General features: G+C 40.3%; 1 protein-coding gene across 4 annotated transcripts in view; it reads right to left on the bottom strand.

Moving 5' to 3' along the window:
- Positions 1-8,394: 8,394 nt before the first annotated feature.
- Positions 8,395-22,060, bottom strand: part of DDX50 (DExD-box helicase 50) — a 46,590-nt gene continuing 32,924 nt past the window's right edge. For 3 of the 4 annotated variants that reach the window (XM_032138745.2, XM_032138769.2, XM_032138754.2), the window contains 7 exons: positions 21,579-21,740; positions 21,021-21,140; positions 19,854-19,927; positions 18,728-18,887; positions 14,628-14,762; positions 12,431-12,475; positions 8,395-8,890 (listed from right to left, as the gene is read on the bottom strand). In XM_032138745.2, the coding sequence (XP_031994636.1) occupies positions 8,612-8,890; positions 12,431-12,475; positions 14,628-14,762; positions 18,728-18,887; positions 19,854-19,927; positions 21,021-21,140; positions 21,579-21,740 (975 nt within the window). In that variant the 3' untranslated portion in view covers positions 8,395-8,611. The remainder of the gene's footprint in view (positions 8,891-12,430; positions 12,476-14,627; positions 14,763-18,727; positions 18,888-19,853; positions 19,928-21,020; positions 21,141-21,578; positions 21,741-22,060) is intronic. The other variant, XM_058436302.1, reaches the window with a different exon arrangement.

Raw genomic sequence — 22,060 nt, 5'->3', positions numbered from 1 at the left:
CCCAGGCTGGAGTGGAGTGTAATGGCGTGATCACGGCTTATTGCAGCCTCGACTTCCCAGACTCAAACGATCCTCACCTCAGTCTCCCGAGTAGCTGGGACTACAGGCATGTGCCACCATGCCTGGCTAATTTTTTAATTTTTTTTTTTGTAGATACGGAGTTTTGCCATGTTGCCCAGTCTGGTTTTGAACTCCTGAGCTCAAGTGATCTTCCCACCTCCGCCTCCCAAAGTACTGGGATTACAGGCAGGATCCACCATACTCAGTCTGCTCTGTTATTTTTGGACACATTATCTAATCTGAACCCAAGTTTCCCTTGTATGAAATGAGGATAACAAACCCTACTTCATCGATTGAGAAAATTAAGTAAGATAATGGCAGAAAATGGTCTGGCAGTGCCTGACACATAGAGCACAATCAATGAAAACTGTTAAAACTTAGTGTGTCACAAGGATTTGAAAACACAATTTAAAATATTGCATTTTATGATAAAGGAAAATGCTGGAAAAGTATTTCTGTATTTCTGATTACTGCATTTTTTTTTTTTTGAGACAGTCTCCCTCTGTGGCCCAGACTGGAGTGCAGTGGCACGATCTCAGCTCACTGCAAGCTCCGCCTCCTGGGTTCATGCCATTCTCCTGCCTCAGCCTCCCGAGTAGCTGGGACTACAGGCACTCACCACCACACCCGGCTAATTTTTTGTATTTTTAGTAGAGACGGGGTTTCACCGTGTTAGCCAGGATGGTCTTGATCTCCTGACCTCATGATCCTCCTGCCTCGGCCTCCCAAAGTGCTGGGATTACAGGCTCGAGCCATTGCGCCCGGCCTACTGCACATTTTTTAATCTGAGAGTTTCAAGGAAAAATTTTGTTTCACCTAAACTATTATTTGATGTTTCATGGTCTCAATTTTTTTTTTTTTTTTTTTGAGACGGAGTCACTCTGTCGCCCAGGCTGGAGTGCAGTGGCGCGATCTTGGCTCACCGCAACCTCCACCTCCCAGGTTCAAGCAATTCTCCTGCCTCAGCCTCCTGAGTAGCTGGGATTACAGGCGCCCGCCCCCATGCCCGGCTAATTTTTGTATTTTTAGTAGAGACGAGGGTTCACCATCTTGGCCAGGCTGGTCTCAAACTCCTGACCTCAGGTGATCCACCCGCCTTGGCCTCCCAAAGTGCTGGGATTACAGGTGTGAGCCACCGCGCCCAGCCATGGTCTCAAATTTTTGTTAACAATTTGTGAAAATGTGCAACAGTGCTTTAACTTATATTCTGATATCCCTGAGTCAGAAGCCTTGATTTATTCATCTTTGTGTCCTCAAAATTTCAGACAGTGCCTGGTACATAGTAATCTGTAATTAAGTGTTTATTGAATGTTAACATGGCAGTGGTGGAGGGGAACCCCTTGAAATAAATTTTAGCTATATGCCCAGGTGCGAAAGTACTTGAGTCATCCTGGTGTTAGATTTGGGAGAAAGGAGAGCAAGCATGAATGCAGTCAACTAATTGGCCAACAAAAATGCTTAACATCTCTGGTTTCACCATTGTATCATGTAGTTTAGATACTAAGTGGAGGCCCAGGCCCCACCTCAAAGAACCTGCAGTCTGGTTGACTAACCACAACACTACATGATCCTGCTATATACATGATACTACTGCATACAGTACAGGGACATGTTTATTATCAAGAGATATTCAACAAGAGAGTAAGCCCCAGAATGGTACTAAATGGAAAACTTTTCAAAGCTTATAAAATAAGTTCCATTGTAACCTGCATATAGGGACAAACCCAAATTTCCACCAGGAAACATGCAAAAGGCCCATTTGACAAAAGGTGGCCAATTAATTATCTTGTCATCAGTATAAAATTCAGTAACAACAGGAAGAATAGCTTATATAAATTTGATAGGAGCTGGATATGGTGGCGCACACCTGTAGTCCCAGCTACTTGGGAGGCTGAAGCACAAGAATTGCTTGAACCTGGGAGGCGGAGGTTGCAGTGAGCCAAGATTGCACCACTGCACTCCAGCCTGGGTAAAAGAGCAAGACCCTATCTCCAGAAAAAAAAAAAAGAAAGGAAATAGAGAAAAAATTTGATAGGAAATGTTGAATATCCTTGAATGCTTAAATATCAGTATTTTGCCAGGCCCATTTCCTCTGATCTGGTGATGTAATGTTTTTACAAAATTAGAGGGAGAATTTCTATTTTTAAAAGCATGTATACACACACACACACACAACAAATTCAAAAGTCTACAAAATGTTAGCGGTCATTATTTCTGAGTAAGGTGACTGTAGGTGGTTTTTATATTCTTCCATTTGCTTCTCTATTTTTTTAGATTCCCAACAATGGACATGTATCTTTTTTTTTTGAGACGGAGTCTCGCTCTGTCGCCCAGGCTGGAGTGCAGTGGCGCAATCTTGGCTCACTGCAAGCTCCGCCTCCCGGGTTCACGCCATTCTCCTGCCTCAGCCTCTCCAAGTAGCTGGGACTACAGGCACCCGCCACCACGCCCGGCTATTTTTTTGTATTTTTAGTAGAGACGGGGTTTCACCGTGGTCTCGATCTCCTGACCTCATGATCCGCCTGCCTCAGCCTCCCAAAGTGCTGGGATTACAAGCGTGAGCCACCGCGCCCGGCTGTATCTTTTTTTTTTTTTTTTTTTTTGAGGCGAAGTCTCACTCTGTCGTCCAGGCTGGAGTACAGTGGCGCGATCTTGGCTCACTGCAACCTCCAGCTGCTGAGTTCAAGCAATTCTCCTGCCTCAGCCTCCCAAGTTGCTGAGATTACAGGCGCCTGCCACCACGCCCAGCTAATTTTTATATTTTTAGTAGAGATGGGGTTTCATCATGTTGACCAGGCTGATCTCGAACTCCCGACCTTCAGTGATCTACCTGTCTCGGCCTCCCAAAGTGTTGGGATTACAGGCATGAGTCACTGTGCCCTGCCTGACATGTATACTTATAAGGAAAAAAAAAAAAAAGGAGTATGGTTTTTAAAAACTACTGTTAAGCACTATCCCCAAAATATGGGAAACAAAAACAATGTGAGAGAAGACTCAAGATATTTAAACCTAAAAGTGAATTCATAATTCTAAAGCTGGAGAATAAAGCAGATGTTATTTCATTTATAAATTCAAAAACTGAAGATCAGAGTAACTGATTCTAGTTCAAATAGCTGTTAAATGACTAGAGCACAGAGTACCAAACAGGAGACCAAAAGCCAAAAAAGGGAGTCATGAAGGTACTGGCTTCTAAAAGGAAGAAGAGTAAAGATAATAGTGGCCGAGTGCAGCCCAAAGCTGAGAATTTGATGAGAAATTTGCCCAGCCCCATCCTACTTTCAAAACATGTGGAAAGCTATTATTTAATTTTGTTAGGACCCTTGCTAATAGGGCATCTGACCTTTAGCAGGTAGACTCTCTTAAACCCATCCACCCTGTTGGCATTTACCTACATACTTATCTTTTTCACTCTTCCCTGAAACCCTCCAATGGCTATCCAAAACAAGACCTACAAATCCCTCCAAGATATAACACATCTTGCCTTGTTCTCACCATTGCTTTCCTCACAGTCACGATCCCAGCAACAAGAGCTACTCGTAGTTCCCCATACTTAAGACCATGTTGTTTCATCAGCTTTTCTGTGCCTTTGCCTGGATGCAAAGTTTCCTGTTTCTTTTACCTACTTAACGCTCAGTCATCATGTCTAAAAAACCTTCCCTGAACCCCCCCTCCCATTCCAGGACCAGGTGCCCTTGCTCAGTATTCACAAATCATTGTACTTAGTCATTCCCATGGACATAGGTTTATTTGTCCACTTATTTCACTAGATTCTGAGCTCCAGAGTACAGAGACTGGGCACTGCTTATTAACCCAAAACATTGCGTGGGACATTGTAGGCACACAACATATCTGACTGAACATACTAGTACTCATGCAACGTACTATGAATGGAGCCCCTGTTTTATCTTGGTTATGCTACGACTCAGTTGCTCAAATGCAAAGCAGACTGAGATTTTCCCCACAGTTGTGTCTGTCTGTAACACTAGCCCCCCAAATCAAAACTTCCACCTTCCACAATCCAGCACTGAAAGTCCTTCCCTGCCTCCTTGGCTTAACTGAAATCCGGCTCTTTCTGAAAACCCACACCCTCTGCAGGTTTCACACACAAGATGTTGCCCATTCCCTGAAATTCCACATATCCCAGTTGATGTCAGCATCCTCTTTTCCTCAAATCCATTTCCAAACCATTACTCCACTTTCATGTAAAAGCTCTCATCCCTTTGAAGATAAGGCATAATGTCACCCTATACCCCTCCTCATGCAGGTAACTTCCCAGCCTCCACCATTCACTGATATTTTCGAATCGGGTTAGTCTTCCTCACTGCAGTCCTGGCTTGTTTTCATCGCAGGAGACCTCACTGTCCTTGAGTACCACCCACATACCCACTGCTTTGACCACCGCAACTGAAGTGACCTTTGTCCCAACAAAGGTCATACCCTGCACTTGCTTCTCCCCAGTTGCTCCATTCTTGAAATCTCAAGTTCAGACAGCCTTCATGGACCTTCAGTCCCTTGCCTCCTCTACATCCTCCGTTATCAACCCCATCTCCACTTCAATCCCTAGGCAGTCTAGACTCCATGGACCATTACTCCAGTCACTTTTGCCAGTCTTTGGCATCTTTACCTCGTCATCTTTTCACTCACAAAGTAAAACTCCAATCCTGGGTCAATCAACTATCCCTCATCTCCATTCCTACAACAGAATGCTGTGTTAATACAGGAAATCACTCAATTGCTCCACCTGTAGTTGTTACCTTAACATCTGCAAGATAATCATACTTTCTGCCTGACAAAATGTTATTCTATCTAAGGCTAAAATCTCTAGCCAGGAACAATGGCATGCACCTGTAATCCTAGCTACTCAGGAGGTTGAGACAAGACGATCACTTGAGTCCAGTTCAAGACCAGCCTGGGCAACACAGCCAATAAAAAAAAAAAAAAAAATGCCTAGGCACAGTGGCTCACATGGCTCACACCTGTAAATGAGCATTTTGGGAGGCCGAGATGGAAGGACTGCTTGAGCCTGGGAGTTTCAGATCAGCCTGGGCAACATGGTGGGACTCAATCCCTACAAAAAAAACCCACAAAAACTAGCTGGGTATGGTAGCACATACCTGTAGTCCCAGCTACTCAGGAGGTTGAAGTGAGAGGATCAGTTGGGCCTGGGAGATCGAGGCTGCAGTTAGCCATGAATGCACCACTGCACACCAGCCTGGGCAACAGTGCAAGACCCTATCAATCAATAAATATATTTTTTCTTTTTTTTTTGAGACAGTCTCGCTCTGTCACCCAGGCTGCGAGTGCATTGGCGCAATCCGCACTCACTGCAACCTCCACCTCCCAGGTTCAAGCGATTCCCCTGCCTCAGCCTCCTGAGTAGCTGGAATTACAGGCACCTGCCACCATGCCCGGCTAATTTTTGTATTTTTAGTAGAGACGGGGTTTCCCCATGTTAGCCAGGCTGATCTCAAACTCCTGACCTCAGGTGATCTGCCTGCCTTGGCCTCCCAAAGTGCTGGGATTACAGGCATAAGCCGCCGCGCCCAGCCTAATAAATAAACTTTTAAAAAATAAACAATGAATAAATAAAGCTAAAATCTCTAGTTGTGTGCTTGATCCCATATATTCCTTCTCCTGAAACTTCATGTTGCCCTCCCTCCTTTAGGGCTTCTTCCTATTTCAGCATGCTCAAATACCGCACCTCCCACACATACACAGAAAATCCTTGCCAGAATTTCATGTCCTTGTATCTCCAGCTTTTGCTTATTCTTCCCTATTCACAATCAAATTTGAGAATGAGATCTTCATGTTTGTTCTCACCACTTCATCTACCATTTCCTACTGAACCCACTGCTAACTAGCTTCTATTCTCAATACTCTTATTACTATGGTTGCTCCCTATGAAGTTTCTTTTGCCACATCCAATGGCCATTTCCAGCTCATCCTGTTTCCTCTAAAAGCCACACACTCCTGGGCTTTCTGTCCTCCTCATCTCTTCTCAATGGAGTCCTCTTTCTTCTTCTAGGAATTAAGTACATTGGTAGCCCCCTGGCTTCCCTCCTCAGTCCTCTGCTCTTACCATACTTGGATAATCTCATCTACTAGCTTAACTACAATTATTATTTTTTGGTCTATCATTCCCAAACTTTTATCTCTAGAACAAATCTCTAGAACAAATCTCTCTCCTGAGCTTCAGACTTACAAATCTAATTGCTTACAGTTTATTTCCTTTTACATATTTCATGGGCTACTTAATATTAAAATATATCTATCCTGAACTAATCATATTCCCAACCCCTCTTAACTTTTCTTGCTCTTCCTCCTCGTACCCTGTCTCAAGGACAAAATCTAGGTTTTTTGCTGGACTTGGTGGCATGCACCTGTAGTCCCAGCTACTAGAGTGGCTGAGGTGGGAGGATCACTTGAGCCTAGGAGGTTGAGGTTGCTGTGAGCCTGGATTGAGCCACTGCACTCTACCTAGGGCAACAGTGTGAGACCTCATCTTAAAAAAAAAAAAAAAAAATCTAGGTTTTATTCTGTTTCCCTCTCATCTTTTAATCCACTATCTGAGTCCTAAGAATTCTGTCTCCTAAAAACCTCTGAAACTGGCCGGGCGTGGTGGGTCACACCTGTAATCGCAGCACTTTGGGAGGCCAAGGCAGACAGTAAATCACGAGGTCAGGAGATTGAGACCATCCTGGCTAACACGGTGAAACCCCGTCTCTACTAAAAATACAAAAAATCAGCTGGGCATAGTGGCACGTGCCTGTAGTCCCAGCTACTCAGGAGGCTGAGGCAGAAGAATCACTTGAACCCAGGAGGCGGAGGTTGCAGTGAGCCAAGATCGCGCCACTGCGCTCCAGCCTGGGTGACACAGCGAGACTCCATCTAAAAAAAGAAAAAAAAACCTCTGAAACCTATCCATGTTTCTCAATGTCCACTGTCACTATTTAGTACAGTGGTTAAGTGTGCTGGTTCAGAAGCTAGGCATTTTTCTGGGTTCAAATCCTCATTTACCTCACATCATCCAGCTGCATGATTCTGGACAAGTAACAACCCCTCAAGTGCCTCAGTTCTCATCCCTCAAAATATGTTACTTAGCATTAGTTCAGATCACCAGCATCTCTACCATAGATTACTCCTATGGCATCTTAAGAGGTTTCCAGGCCTCCAGTCTGGCTTTTCTCCAATCCAGTCTCTTCAGTGTGGCCAGCATTCTTTCTAAAATGTAAATCAAATCATGTTACTCCTTACTTTAAGCCCTTAAATGATTACCCACTGTCTTCAAGAAAAGCTTTAAACTCCTTAACAATGTACATAAGGCCTTTAAAATCTGTCCCTGTTAAATACTAAACCAGTCTCTTATTCCTGTTCTCTATCATATGGAAACCTCAGACTTACCATGCTATTCTTTGCCTCTGGGGTCCGCATATGCTGTTCTCTCTGCCTGCAAACCCTCTCCCTTCTTAACTCCTCTTCCCACCTGTACATACATGTGGCTAAATGGATACTTCTTTATGTCTCTATTGGGTATCACTTTTAAAAGGCCTTCCTGACTCCTAAAACTGGTCAGGTGTACCCCAAGTAGGTCCTTAGCATACCATACCTACCACTGTCTTAGCTTTTCTTTGTTAGTCTGTAATAATTGACTCTAAGTTCCTTAAGGATAGTGATTATGCCTTATTCACAACTATACTCCCCAGTGGTTAGCATAGTGATGGAAACATAGTAGAAATTCAATAAATATCGGTGGAATAAATTAATGAGTACGCACTGTTTGCACACCCTTTTAATTAACTGTATCTAGACTAAAATGATACACCTAACTAACCATGTCAACAGTTTACACAGCCCTTTAATGTAGAAGGGAATTTCTTATTTTTATCACATAACCTATGGGAGGAATGATATGAATACAAATACATCACATTTTGTAAAACGCAAGAAATCTTATGTTATGATTAGCTTGACTACCAAGTTTTGTTTGTTTTGAGACAGAGTCTCACTCTATTGCCCAGGCTGGAGTGCAGTGACACGACCTCAGCTCACTGCAACCTCTGCCTCCTGGTTTCAAGCGCTTCTCCTGCCTCAGCCTCCCGAGTAGCTGGGATTACAGGCATGTGCCACCATGTCCAGCTAATTTTTGTATTTTTAATAGAGTTGGGGATTCACCATGTTGGTCAGACTGGTCTCAAACTCCTGACCTCAAGTGATCCGCCCAACACAGCCTCCCAAAGTGCTGGGGTTACAGCCATGAGCCACCGCACCTGGCCTGACTGCCAAGTTTTTAAAGAAATTTTTGAGATTACATTGAGAAAATTCTTAACACATAAGTGAAAAGAGACAATAAAAGGAGGTTTTTTTATTCAAAGGTATAACTGGATAAGTAGATTTGTTCCATTCTTGTGAAATACTTTTTAAAAAAATACGACCAACTTCTTTGCAAATAGCAGACACATACCTCAACTATGATGACCTAATTTTTGGTGGATAATGTACATGATTAGGCAGAAATAGGCAAGCTCACACTGGTAGATTAACTATCAAATACTCAGTCAAAACTCCGTTTGTGGCCCCCACTTCTTGATCGATTTCTATTCCCACTTCGTCTTCTACCATCTTGTCGACTTCCTGAGCGACTTCCTTGTCGACTCTGTCTACCTGACCGGCCGCCAGATCGACCACCTGACCGGCCTGACCGGCCCGATCGACCACTTGACCAGCCACTCCTCTGTCTGGAATTAGAAGATGTGTTTCCATCATAATATTCTTCAATTTCAGGTAATTTGGCTGGCACTGAGAGTATCCAGTCAGAATCATGCCACTCTGCCTGTTAGGGGAATTTACAGGATTAATATAAATGCAAAATAGAAACCATAAGCAAACATGTAAGTACAGAAGACACCTTTTTCATATCTATTAGCTAAAGGCCATCTATTCTGTTAAAGTATCTGGAACAAAAATGAAAACCAGAAAATAGGCAAAAATATTTTCAATTTTTGAGATGATAAATTCATACTCAGTTTATACATTCTAAAATTAAACTATGTATTACTAATTAAATGTACTAATTAAATACATTCTATAAATATACATTCTAAATAAATTCTAACATTCTAAATAAATATACATTTATTCTAATAAATTCTAACATTCTAAATATACATTCTATTCTAGTAAATATGCATTTTAAAACTGTAATATGTATTACTAATTAAATATACTAACTAAATGTATAAGAGTACACATTATACTCAGTTTATATATTCTAAAACAGCACTATTTGGTATCTCAGCACATTTATCTAATAAATTCTAACATTCTAAACAAATATACATTCTACAATTATACTATGTATTACTAAATAAATATGCTAATTAAATAAATGTATAAAAGTATACATTATACTCAGTTTATTCATTCTAAAACAGCACTATTTGGTATCTCAGCACAAAGCAGATAGGCCATTAATAAGTAGTGCATTGTTTTCAGCAGGTATACTGACAAGCAAAAAGTAAAAGAGCCCATGATGGAGATTAAATACAAGTCAACACCAGCCAAAGACTAAAAAATGTAGCCACTGGAAACACTTTGATAATGGAGTAAACAAGTGAAGATATACAAATCAGTAACCCATAAGAGCATCACTATTTTATATCTTGCTACACTAACTGTTCCTTATTGTGATCATGAGTTGGCAAGGAAAGTTGTTACTGGCCGGGCACAGTGGCTCATGTCTGTAATCCCAGCACTTTGGGAGGCCGGGGTGGGCAGATCACTTGAGGTCAGAAGTTCGAGACCAGCCTGGCCAACGTGGTGAAACCCCAACTCTACCAGAAATACAAAAATTAGCCGGGCGTGGTGGTGGGCGCCTGTAATCCCAGTTACTCGGGAAGCTGAGGCAGAAGAATTGCTTGAACCTGGGAGGCAGACATTGCAGTGAGCCGAGATTGTGCCACTACACTCCAGCATGGGCGACAGAGTGGGCGACAGGGTGAGACTCTGTCTCAAAAAAAAAAAAAAAAAAAAGTTGTTATTAAGACACCCTGTTGCTAAGGCTATCTTTCTTTCCAATACTGGTACTTTTTGGGAAAAGACAAACGAACATTCCACTGGTGGGTTTGGCAATATATAACCAAAGTAAAAAAAAAAGGCACAAACCTTTTGGCCAAGCAATCACATTTAAAAACACATCTTAAAGAGATAAACATGGCAATGCATAAAGAATTCGTTATACCAATGTTTAGGGCAGTCCTAATAACAGTAAATTATTAGAAATAATCTAAATTTCTTTTTTTTTTTTTTTTTGAGACGGAGTCTCGCTCTGTCGCCCAGGCTGGAGTGCAGTGGCGCAATCTTGGCTCACTGCAAGCTCCGCCTCCCGGGTTCACGCCATTCTCCTGCCTCAGCCTCTCCGAGTAGCTGGGACTACAGGTGCCCGCCACCACGCCCAGCTAATTTTTTTGTATTTTTAGTAGAGACGGGGTTTCACCGTGGTCTCGATCTCCTGACCTCGTGATCCACCCGCCTCGGCCTCCCAAAGTGCTGGGATTACAAGCGTGAGCCACCGCGCCCGGGCCAAAATAATCTAAATTTCAGAAAACAGGACACTGGTTAAGAAAACCAGCCACCCAAATGGCCAAATGCCAGGGAGTCATTAAAAATAAGTAACTGTGGCTGGGTGCAATGGCTCACACCTGTGAACCCAATACTTTTGGAGGCTGAGGTGGGAGGATCACTTGAGACCAAGAGTTTGAGACCAGCCTGTTCAACATAGCAAGACCCCATCTCTATTTAAAAATATAAAAAGAAAGGCTGGGTGCAGTGGCTCAAGACTATAATCCCAGCACTTTGGGAGGCCGAGGCGGACGGATCATGAGGTCAAGAGATCAAGACCATCCTGGCCAACATGGTGAAACCCCGTCTCTACTAAAAATACAAAAATTAGCTGGGTGTGGTGGCATTTGCCTGTAGTCCCAGCTATTCGGGAGGCTGAGGGAGGAGAATCGCTTGAACCCGGGAGGTGGAGGTTGCAGTGAGCTGAGATCACACCACTGCACTGCAGCCTGGCAACAGAGCGAGACTCTGTCTCAAAACAAACAAACAAACAAACAAACAAAAAATTAAAATATAAAAAAAAAAAGAACTGTTACTGACACAAAAATGTGTCTTTAATATATTCTGAATTTTTAAAAAGACTTCAAAAGCAGAATACTTATTTTTGTTTCAAAGTAGGTATATAAGTATGTACTGAGATACAATAGACAAATTCTTCATTATGGGAATCCAGTAGACAACTTCTTTCTTCAACAAACACAGGGATACTTTTTTAAAAGAGAGAGGGAGGACGAAGAACCTATTGATTAAAAGAGACTTAAGAAACATCAAATTACAATCTATGAGCTTTATGGACCCCGTATTTAAAAAGTTTAGGAAACGAATGGAAAAATTTAAACAAAATTGGACGATATTAAGGAATTATTTTGGGGGAGTTTAATTATGGTATTATGATAATGTCTTTTTTAAAGTCATTAATATTTAGAAATATGCAAATATTTATGGTTGAAATGATAGAATACCTAGAATTTATTTCAAAAGAATGCAGAAAAGTGGGTAAGTAGATGGACACAGAAATGAAACAAAACTGGCTATGAACTGATAATTGTTGAAGCTGAGTGTTGGGTACATAGAGATTCATTATACAAGTCCCTCATCTAAAAAATATGTTTGAAATGATTTATAATAACAAATTTTTTGCTGGGTATGGTGGCTCACACCAATATTCCCAACACTTTGGGAGGTCAAAGTGGGAGGATCACTTGAGGCCAGGAGTTCAAGACCAACCTGTGCTACAGACTCTGTCTCTACAAAAATTTTTTAAACAAATTAGCCAGGCATGGGGCCAGGAGCGGTGGCTCATGCCTGTAATCCCAGCACTTTGGGAGGCCGAGGCAGGTGGATCACCTGAGGTCGGGGGTTTCAGACCAGCCTGACCAACATGGAGAAACCCCACCTCTACTTAAAAAAAAAAAAAAAAAAAAAAAAATTATCCGGGCATGGTGGCACATGTTAGCCAGACATAGTGGCACACGCCTTGTAGTCCTAGCTACTTCGGAGTCTGAGGTAGGAGGATCACTTGAGCCCAGGAATTCAAGGTTGCAAATAAGCTATGATTGTGCCACTGCACTCCAGCCTGAGAGGGACTCCATCTCTTTAAAAATAAATTTGAGACAGACTGATTATTTTATATTAAGGAATTCCTCATTAATTTAGGCATGATAATGACATTGTGACTATGTTTCCCAAAATATCCCAATCTAAATGTTAGAGAATGTACTCAACTATTTAAAAGATAAAATTTTAAAAATACCTGTAACCTTTCTGACTCAGTTGTAGGAACATCAAAGCAAACACCCTGAAAGCAAAACAAAGCAAAACATTTTAAATTAGATGCACATGTGTAGTTTTGTTTTTGTTTTACTAATAATGCATTACTCCGTGGCTGCTTAATGTATTTTCTAAATTTATAAAGTAACTAAACACAGTATCCAATAAGAATTTACAACTACTGCTAAGAATCTAGAGTATTCTCTAGAAGAGTTTGTGTAGACACTATATGTTGTTTCATGTCCCTTGTAAAATGATCCTTCTAATAAATTTCTTTTAAAATTTAATGACAGAAAGTCTCATTTACAAAGAGCTGCAATGGGCCAGGCGTGGTAGTTCATGCCTGTAATCCCAGAACTTTGGGAGGCCAAGGTGGACAGATTGTTTGAGTCCAGGAATTCGATCAAGACCAGCCTGGGCAACATAGGGAAAACTCCATCTCTACAAAAAAAATGCAAAAATTATCCAGGTGTGGTGATGCATGACTGTAGTCTCAGCTACTCAGGAGGCTGAGGTGGGAGGATCGCTTGGGCCTGGGAGGCAGAGGTGGCAGTGAGCTGAGATCACGCCACTGCACTCCAGCCTGGGTGACAGGGTGAGACTCTGTCTCAAAAAAAAAGAAAAAAGCTGCAATGTTTATTAGTTAATAAGAATTATATAACCCAACATGTTTCTTCTATGGTCTTAGTTGTCAATAAGCTGAAAGTTAATTTAATACTCAAGTATAGCAACTAATTTGGCCTATGCATCTTGCTATTTTTTCCCTCTCCTCTACATTTGTTTCCTGAAAGTATATATTTGTCTCATACTTGCCCCACATCCTTTTTAAAGGCAAGTAATATTAAACTTTGAGAGAGATGATTATTTGCAATAAACAATCTAGTTAATAAATTCCAAGCTAGAATGAACCTATGCAGTAAAGTTAAATTGATAACATCATTTTTCAAAACCATTAGAAGAAATCAGTCACAAGATTACAGTTTTAATTTTGCTATATAAATGTATTAAAGTATTTATTTAATTCATATCATTAATTCATTAACAACAAAGAGCAGGCCATTTAAAAACCAAACTGCACGTCCTCAAAATTACAGAGCTGTTTAACTCCTGCAATCATAAGCTACTTAGTCTTCCAAAATAAACACACATGCCAGGTGCAGTGGCTCAAGCCTGTAATCCCAGCACTTTGTGAGGCTGAGGCAGGTGAATCCCTTGAGCTCAGGAGTTCAAGACCAGCCTGGGCAACATGGCAAAATCCTGTCTTTACCAAATAATAATAATAATAATAATAATAACATGGGCAGGGTATGGTGGCTCATGCCTGTAATCCCAGCACTTTGGGAGGCTGAGGCAGGTGAGCTCAGGAGTTCAAGACCAGCCTGGGCAACATGGCAAAATCCTGTCTTTACCAAATAATAATAATAATAACATGGGCAGGGTATGGTGGCTCACGCCTGTAATCCCAGCACTTTGGGTGGCGGAAGCGGGAGGATCACCTGAGGTCAGGAGTTCGAGACCAGCCTGGCCAACATGCTGAAACCCCATCTCTACTAAAAATACAAAAATTAGCTGGGCATAGTGGCGGGCGCCTGTAATCTCAGCTACTCGAGAGACTGAGGCAGGAGAACTGCTTGAACCCAGGAGGCACAGGTTGCAGTGAGCCGAGATGGTGCCATTGCACTCTAGCCTGGGCGACAAGAGTGAAACTCTGTCTCAAAAATAAAAATAATAATAATAATAATACAAAAAGGCCAGGTGCAGTGGCTCACACCTATAATCCCAGCACTTTGGGAGTCCAAGGTAGGAGGATCACTTAAGCCCCAGAGTTCAAGACCAGCCTGGGCAAACAATGAGACCTCATCACTATAAAGTCATAAATAAATAAAATTTAAAAAATAAAAAGAGAATAAACACATGTACACAACCACATACAGTATGTGGCAGAAACTTAGATAACTTGGGTATTAGATAGTCAAACTGAACAGAATGATTTACAGCTCTCGAGGAATGGGTTACATATATAATGCCCCAAATTTATAACTGGAAACAAACTAACACAGAGAAAAAAACAGCATTATTCATGCCATTAGGCTTCAAAGAGAAAGAACAAAATTTGCTAGTGTTTGTAAACATTTGGGGTAGTTGATTAAAAAGCTTTTTAATTGTCTAGAAAAGCCTACCATATTTCCTTTCAGGAGGCACATTCTGGTAATCTGAGACACTGCATTACTACTCAGCTTTCTGTTAAGTTCCTTCCAAGCACAGCTGACATCCTGTATTTCCTCTAGGCTTTCCAGAGTCATGGTCACAAACCCCTTAAGGAATAAAAACCACATTACGTTTGGAAATAAATCAGCAGCAGCAGTACAATGAAATTCTAATTCTATAATCCTTCAAGACTTAACTGTGCATTTCTTATGAGCCAAAAGTATAACATTTTAGCTAAAAAATTTTTTTGAAACTACATTATTAGAAGAATAGTGTTTATAGATAATTGAAAGTACTATCCTATGTACTGCCGTAAGACTCTATTTAATTCTAACCATTATGCTTTAAGAGAGAATTAAGAATTAAGCAAACCAGAGCCAAGAAAGACAACAAGGTAGTGAAGAATTAAGGAAATGTTGAAGGAGTCAAAGTCAGCTTGGAATGAAAACCTTGGCTGGGTGTGGTGGCTCACACCTGTAATCTCAGCACTTTAGGAAACCGAGGCGGGAGGGTCACTTGAGCCCAGGAGTTTGAGACCAGCCTGGGCAACATGGGAAATAACCATCACTACAAAAAATAAAATAAAATAATTAGCCAGGCATGGTGGCGCACTCCTATAGTCCCAGCTACTTGGGAGGCTTGAGCCCAGGAGCCCAGGAGGCAGAGGTTGCAGTGAGCCGAGATTGCACCACTGCACTTCAGCCTGGGTGACAGAACTAGACCCTGTCTCAAAAAAAATAAAAAATACAACATAAATCTCTTTAACCTTTTTTTTTTTTTTTTTTTTTAAAGACAGGGTCTCCCTCTGTCACCCTGGTTGGAATGCAGTGGCATGATCTCAGCTCACTGCACCCTCAACCTTCTGGGCTCAAACAGTCCTCTCACCTCAGCCCCACAAGCATCTGGAACTACAGGTGCATGCCACCATGCCGTGCTAATTTTTGTATTTTTAGTAGAGATGGGGTTGCCCAGGTTGGTCTCGAACCTCTGGACTCAAGTGATCTGCTGCTTCAGCCTCCCAAAGTGCTAAGATTACAGGCATAAGCCACCATGCCTGACCAATTTCTTTAAACTTTTGAAGGAGTGTTACATAAGCAAAAATTATTTGTTCTATAAAGCTTCACTAATAGCAAAAGAATAAACATTAAGAAGATATGGGGATGCATTCAGCAAACAAATATTTATTGAGTGCCCCCTATGTGTGTGCCACAGACTGTACTAGGTGCTAGAGATTCAGCAGTAAGTAGTCCTTTCTCTCATGGACAGTAAATTCTAGTGCATGTGCATATACCTACACCTGTATGTGGGGTTGGGTGGGGGGGGGGGGTATACAGTAAACAAATAAGCAATTATATGGAATATCATATAGTAATAAGCATCATGAACAGGAATAAAGCAGGGCTTAGGGAACAAAGTGTAGGGAGGAGTAAAGCTATTTTAGAGTGATCAAGAAAGACTTCTCTGGTATGATATTTGAGCAGAGACCAGAATGAAGTAAAGGAGGAAGCAACATGCTTATTAGAGGGGAAGAACATTCAAGACAATGAAAGTATGTACAAAGGCCTTGTGTAATAGTTAAGTTTATGTCTGAGGAAAACCAAATAGGTTAGGGTGGCTGAAATAAGAAAGGGAAGAGTGATAAGAGATGATGTCAAGGAGCTCGCAAGAGGAAAAGCCTATAGGACATTCATGATAAAGACTGGATTTTGGTTTAACCCATGAAAGAAATTTAAAGCCACTAACACCATGTTTCTAAGATATTTAATCAGAGATTAAATGACCCATCTGCCAAAGAAGGATTCTTTATTGGATGAGGGTTGAGACTAAATAACTTCTTAGGTACTTCTTAGCTCAAATCTCAATATTTTCTAAAGAAATATGTTTTAAATACTGTCTTAAGAAGCGTTTGGTGGGTTATTCGGGATAGGATATCTGCTCAATGCTAAAGTATCACCCCACAAGTTACTAATTACAGAGAGTAAAATACACTTTTATAATATGGCAGTTTCCATCTTAAACAAATGCAAACTAAGCATTACTAGTACTGGAACAACCTAACATTCTATGCCTCTTGATGTGATGCAATATGAGGTACATATTAACTATAAAGTACCCTTGCCAAAAACATTTCACCTAAACATAAAAGTCAAGCTTTGATATTACTTCCAGTTTAAAAGAGGATAAAGGCAAAAGTTAAATGATGCTTGAAGAGATTCGGACAAATCCAGACAGTGAGATATTCTACCAAACAACCGACCTAGACTCTTCACCAAATCGATATCAGAAAAAAATTAAAAAGATGAGAAAACAGTTCCAGACTAAAAGAGACTAAAGAGACATAATACCAAATGTAACATGTAAAACTTAACTAGATCCTGAATTTTTAAAAAGATACATACAAACAGGTATATGTGTACATATGGATAAATGGAATGGAGCCCAATAAGTCACTCAAAGCAAAATGACATTTAGCTAAACTATTAACACCTACCAGGTAGAAACCATCAGATACCCCAGCAGCATTCATTTGTGCTACACCAAATAAGTCACATCCAAGTGAACCTGCCCTGCCCTTTTTGTTTCCTCCTCCCCATCACAGGGATGTGCTGCCCAAAATTAGTCTGTTTTGTTATTATTTGAAAATCCCACCAGCAGGCTCTAGTCTTATAGATGTCGCCAGGACCAGGTTCGCTCACTCTTTCTCTCCACTCAGACATAACGGAACTCTTATTTAAAATTCTCTTCACCAAGAAACTCCCCTCACTTATACTTGAATAAGTAAAAAATCTCTGAGCTACCTGCACCAATGGTTCTGGTGTGGTGATACGAATCTGGCAGCAGGCCAGTTCAGATGGTGTTACACTTACACAACCCCTCCACACACACACAGGCATTTCTTACTTACTTTGCATGCTACTGTGTTAATTGTGCAGAGTCTATTTCTTACTTTGCAGGATTCCATGGAAACTTACAAAATGAAATGTAGGTTCTGGGATACAAGTTTCAGTTAACAAAGGTCTGTGCAAAGTGAGCATTTCCTATATTTCTCTCCAAATACCCAGACAGACAGACATTTTCAGGATAATGAGAAAAAAAATGGATATAAACTAAATATTAGATGATGATACAGAACTATCATTAATTTTCACAGATGAGCTTATTATATTGTGGTTATGTAGCAGAATATCCTTATTCTCAGAGGATGCATGTTGAAATATTTAGGGATGATATCATGGTGTTTCAACTTACTTTCAAATGGTTTAGAAAAAAAAATACAGGCCAGGTGAGGTGGCTCACGCCTGTAATCCCAGCACTTTGGGAGGCTGAGGAGGGCAGATCACCTGACGTCAGGAGTTTGAGACCAGCCTGACCAATATGGTGAGGCTACTAAAAATACAAAAATTAGCCAGGCGTGGTGGTGTATGCATGTAGTCCCAGCTACTCAGGAGGCTGAGACAGGAGAACTGCTTGAACCTGGGAGGCAGAGGTTGCAGTGAGCCAAGATCACGTAATTGCACTCCAGCCTGGGCAACAGAACAAGACTCCATCTCAAAAAAAAAAACAAAACAAAAACAAAAACAAAAAAAATTCTTATAAAGTGATAAAGCAAGAAGGAAGATATTGAATAGTTCCTAAAACAAAGAAATGATAAATGTTTAGACGATGGATACGCTAATGACCCTGATCTGATCCCTATACATGGTATGCATTGAAACATCACCACATACCCTATAAATATGTACAATTATTACATGTCATTTTTTTTTAATTACAAATTAGAGCTAAAAAAGGATATAAAGCAAATGATACACACTTTTAACAGCTGAATCTAGCTGGATTGTACGTGGTTACTGCATTATTCTTTCAGTTTTTCTGTGGGTTTGAAAAATTTGGAAGAGGTGATTGTCAAAAAAGGATTTATTAGGGAGTAGAGGAAAATAAGGAGACCAGTTTCTCATAGAGCAAAACAGTTTTTTTCTGCACAAAAAGCACAATGATTCACTATACAATATTTACTATGTTCAATTTTAACCTTTTCCCACTCACGTACAATTTTCTCACAGATTTCTACCTTATCAGAGGTGATCAAAGATCGTGGTTCGAAGCTTGATGCACCAGAAATGTGGGCTAAAGCTGCAGCCAATGCATCCACTGCACCTTTCTCTTCTATCAGTCTCTGAGCTGATGGTCGGAAAAAATCAACAGCAGCATAAGAAACAGAAGCCAGAGACCTATGGTTTAAAAATAGTATTCTTGGTCAAGACACAGGGAAAAAATAAAAGATAAGAAAATAAATGGGAAAAAGAAGGAGTAATTTTTTTTTTTTTGAGACAGAGCCTTGCTCTGTCACCCAGTCTGGAGCGTACTGGCACAATCTTGGCTCACTGCAGCCTCAACCTCCCGGGCTCAAGCAATCCTCCCACCTCAGCCTTCCAAGTAGCTGGGACTACAGGTACATGCGCCACCACTCCTGGCTAATCTTTGTACTTTTTGTAGAGACAAGGTTTCGCCATGTTGGCCAAGCTAGTCTCATACTCCTAAGCTCAAGCAATCTGCCCACCTCAGCCTCCCGAAGTGCTGGAATTACAGGCATGCACCACAGTGCCCAGCCACATTTATTTATTTTTTATATATATATTATATATATATATGTGTGTGTGTGTATATACATACATATATACATAATATATATACATATATATACATATATGCATTATATATACATATATACATATATGCATTTTATATATATACATATATATATGTGTGTGTGTGTATATATATATATATCTGTCACCCAGGCTGGAGTGCAGTGGTGTGATCTCGACTCACTGCAAGCTCCGCCCCCTGGGTTCACACCATTCTCCTGCCTCAGACTCCCAAGTAGCTGGGACTACAGGTGCCCACCACCAGGCCTGGCTAATTTTTTGTATTTTTTAGTAGAGATAGGGTTTCACTGTGTTAGCCAGGATGGTCTCGATCTACTGACCTCGTGATCCGCCCGCCTCAGCCTCCCAAAGTGCTGGAATTACAGGCATGAGCCACCACGCCTGGCCGACATTTTTATATTTTAATATAACTAAATGTCTGCTGGTAAAACTGGTGATTAAAATTTTCTGCTATTTGAACTGGGAGAGCTTACAGATGAATAGCCTAATACAAAAGAAACAATTATTCAGCAAGTTTAGAAAGCATACCTGATGGCATCCATGCTTTTAGATTTAACTAAATCCATTGTAGAAGGAACACCTACACGTTTAAAAGTAATTCCCTGAAAATGAAAGAGTTACATTAAAGAAAAATGGAAGTCTTTACAATTAATTCCCAAATTAATATTTTAATAGTTCGTTTAATTTCTATTTCTTGGATTTAAAGATTTCATAGCCCTAGCAGATTAAAAGATCAGTTTTATCTTTTTTGTTTTGTTTTGAGACAGAGTCTTGCTCTGTTGCCCAGGCTGGAGTGCAGTGGCGTGATCCTGGCTTACTGCAACCTCCACCTCCCGGGCTCAAGCAATTCTCCTGCCTCAACCTCCATAGTAGGTGGGATTACAGGTGTCTACCACCATGCCCAGCTAATTTTGGTATTTTTAGGAGAGATGGAGTTTCACCATGTTGGGCAGCCTGGTCTCAAACTCCTGACCTCAAGTGATCTGCCCATTTCCACCTCCCAAAGTGCTGGGATTACAGGCCTGAGCGACTGCATCCAGCCAAGATCTGTTTTTTTTTTTTTTCTAATAAATCATCAATTACAAATTTCAGAAAGAGAAAAATTATTTTTTGAATTGCCCCTTAGTTACAATCATGGAATTTCACTTGTAAAACAAGCCTGATTTGAAGAAAAAAAAAAAAAAAAAAACAGATGTTTAAATCTATCAGCTTTTTTCCTTATTACACTATCTCATTTTACAAAGTATATGAAATAGCATATAAAAACACATATAAAAATAGGAAAAAATGTGAAATACCACAAAAAATCCAGACCACAGAAAATGTACAGTTTCTTTAGAAACTGTCTATTGTACCATACTTAAAAGAATCTGAACTATTATACCAAGACAATCTTTTAGTCACCCATTTACAATGCTGGACTAAGAAGTACTGAAATCACAATAATCTTCTGATTTTAGTATGAAGAGAGAAATTCAAGGAAAAGATGAGAAAGTCAGCTCCACTGTCTTCACCATAAAAGCTGTATTAAAGTCTTGAAGCTAATATAAATTTAGATCTCTGCAGGCTTCACATCCAAATGCAGCTTAAACTGAGAAAAGTTATGAAGACCTACTTGTAAGAATAAATATAAGAAGAGCTCTCTTTTAAGACACCATTTAGACAATAAGCCTGAAATAATTTAACTCTACTTACTGCTTTTTGTTCCACATATCTTAGTTGACCTCTTTCTCTTGGTTGATAAAAACATATACAAATCCCTGTCCGTCCAGCTCTACCTGTGCGTCCAGAGCGATGGATATAGGATTCAACATCCTAAAGATTATAAGAGGTAATACTTTTTAAAAATCTAGCAAGTTCCAGTCATTCTGGAATCCAAATAATAATGTTAATAATAATATATTTATTTCAATCCTGTTGCCCTTTTCAACATTCCAAACAATTTATATGTGTGGATTTTGGGGTAAAGGCAATATGATTTAAAACCTTTTAATCCACCTCATCCCAGGTTTCTTTATGGCAACTTTTTATAATTCTCTGCCTGATTTTGTTGCTCCATGCTTCAAATACAAACAATAGAGTTAATCATCTGCAAAGGTATCAGAATCTGATAAATTTAATATCACACTAACAAAAAATGGCTAAGAGCAAGAAGAGATGACATATTTTTCACATCCCAAGCAATATGTTGTAAATTAAATGGGAATTTATAAAATTGCTCTTATTTTTCCCAAATCAAATCCCATTTCCTACCTGAGGAGGAGAACTTTGAATCACCAGGTCAACTTCAGGAATGTCCAAACCACGGGCAGCCACATTGGTTGCCACCAAAACTTTAAAACTACCTTCTCTGAAGCCTTTTAGTGTAATTTCTCTTTGTGACTGTGCAATGTCCCCATGTAAACACTGGGCATTCTATTTGAGAAAGGGGTAGAAAATTAAGTGTACAGCTCATACTTGCAACTGATAGCACCACAACATCATCTAGTCTGTGCTCCTTTTGCATGTATTTAAATCTTACTTTGATAATTTTAACAATGCATGCTTACTGTTAAAAAAAAAAGTCAAACATGACAGAAAATATTTAACATAAAATGTAAAAGCTTCCCTAATACTAGTGACTTAGAAATAATTCACTGCTAAGGGTTTGGTAAATATTCCGTCAGTTTTTTTTTTTTTTAGACAGAGTTTCACTCTTATTGCCCAGGCTGGAGTGCAATGGAGCGATCTTGGCT

This window comes from Hylobates moloch, unplaced genomic scaffold (assembly GCF_009828535.3).
Source record: "Hylobates moloch isolate HMO894 unplaced genomic scaffold, HMol_V3 SCAFFOLD_3, whole genome shotgun sequence".
Taxonomy (NCBI): domain Eukaryota; kingdom Metazoa; phylum Chordata; class Mammalia; order Primates; family Hylobatidae; genus Hylobates; species Hylobates moloch.
This window is presented reverse-complemented; position numbering and strand designations above follow the sequence as displayed.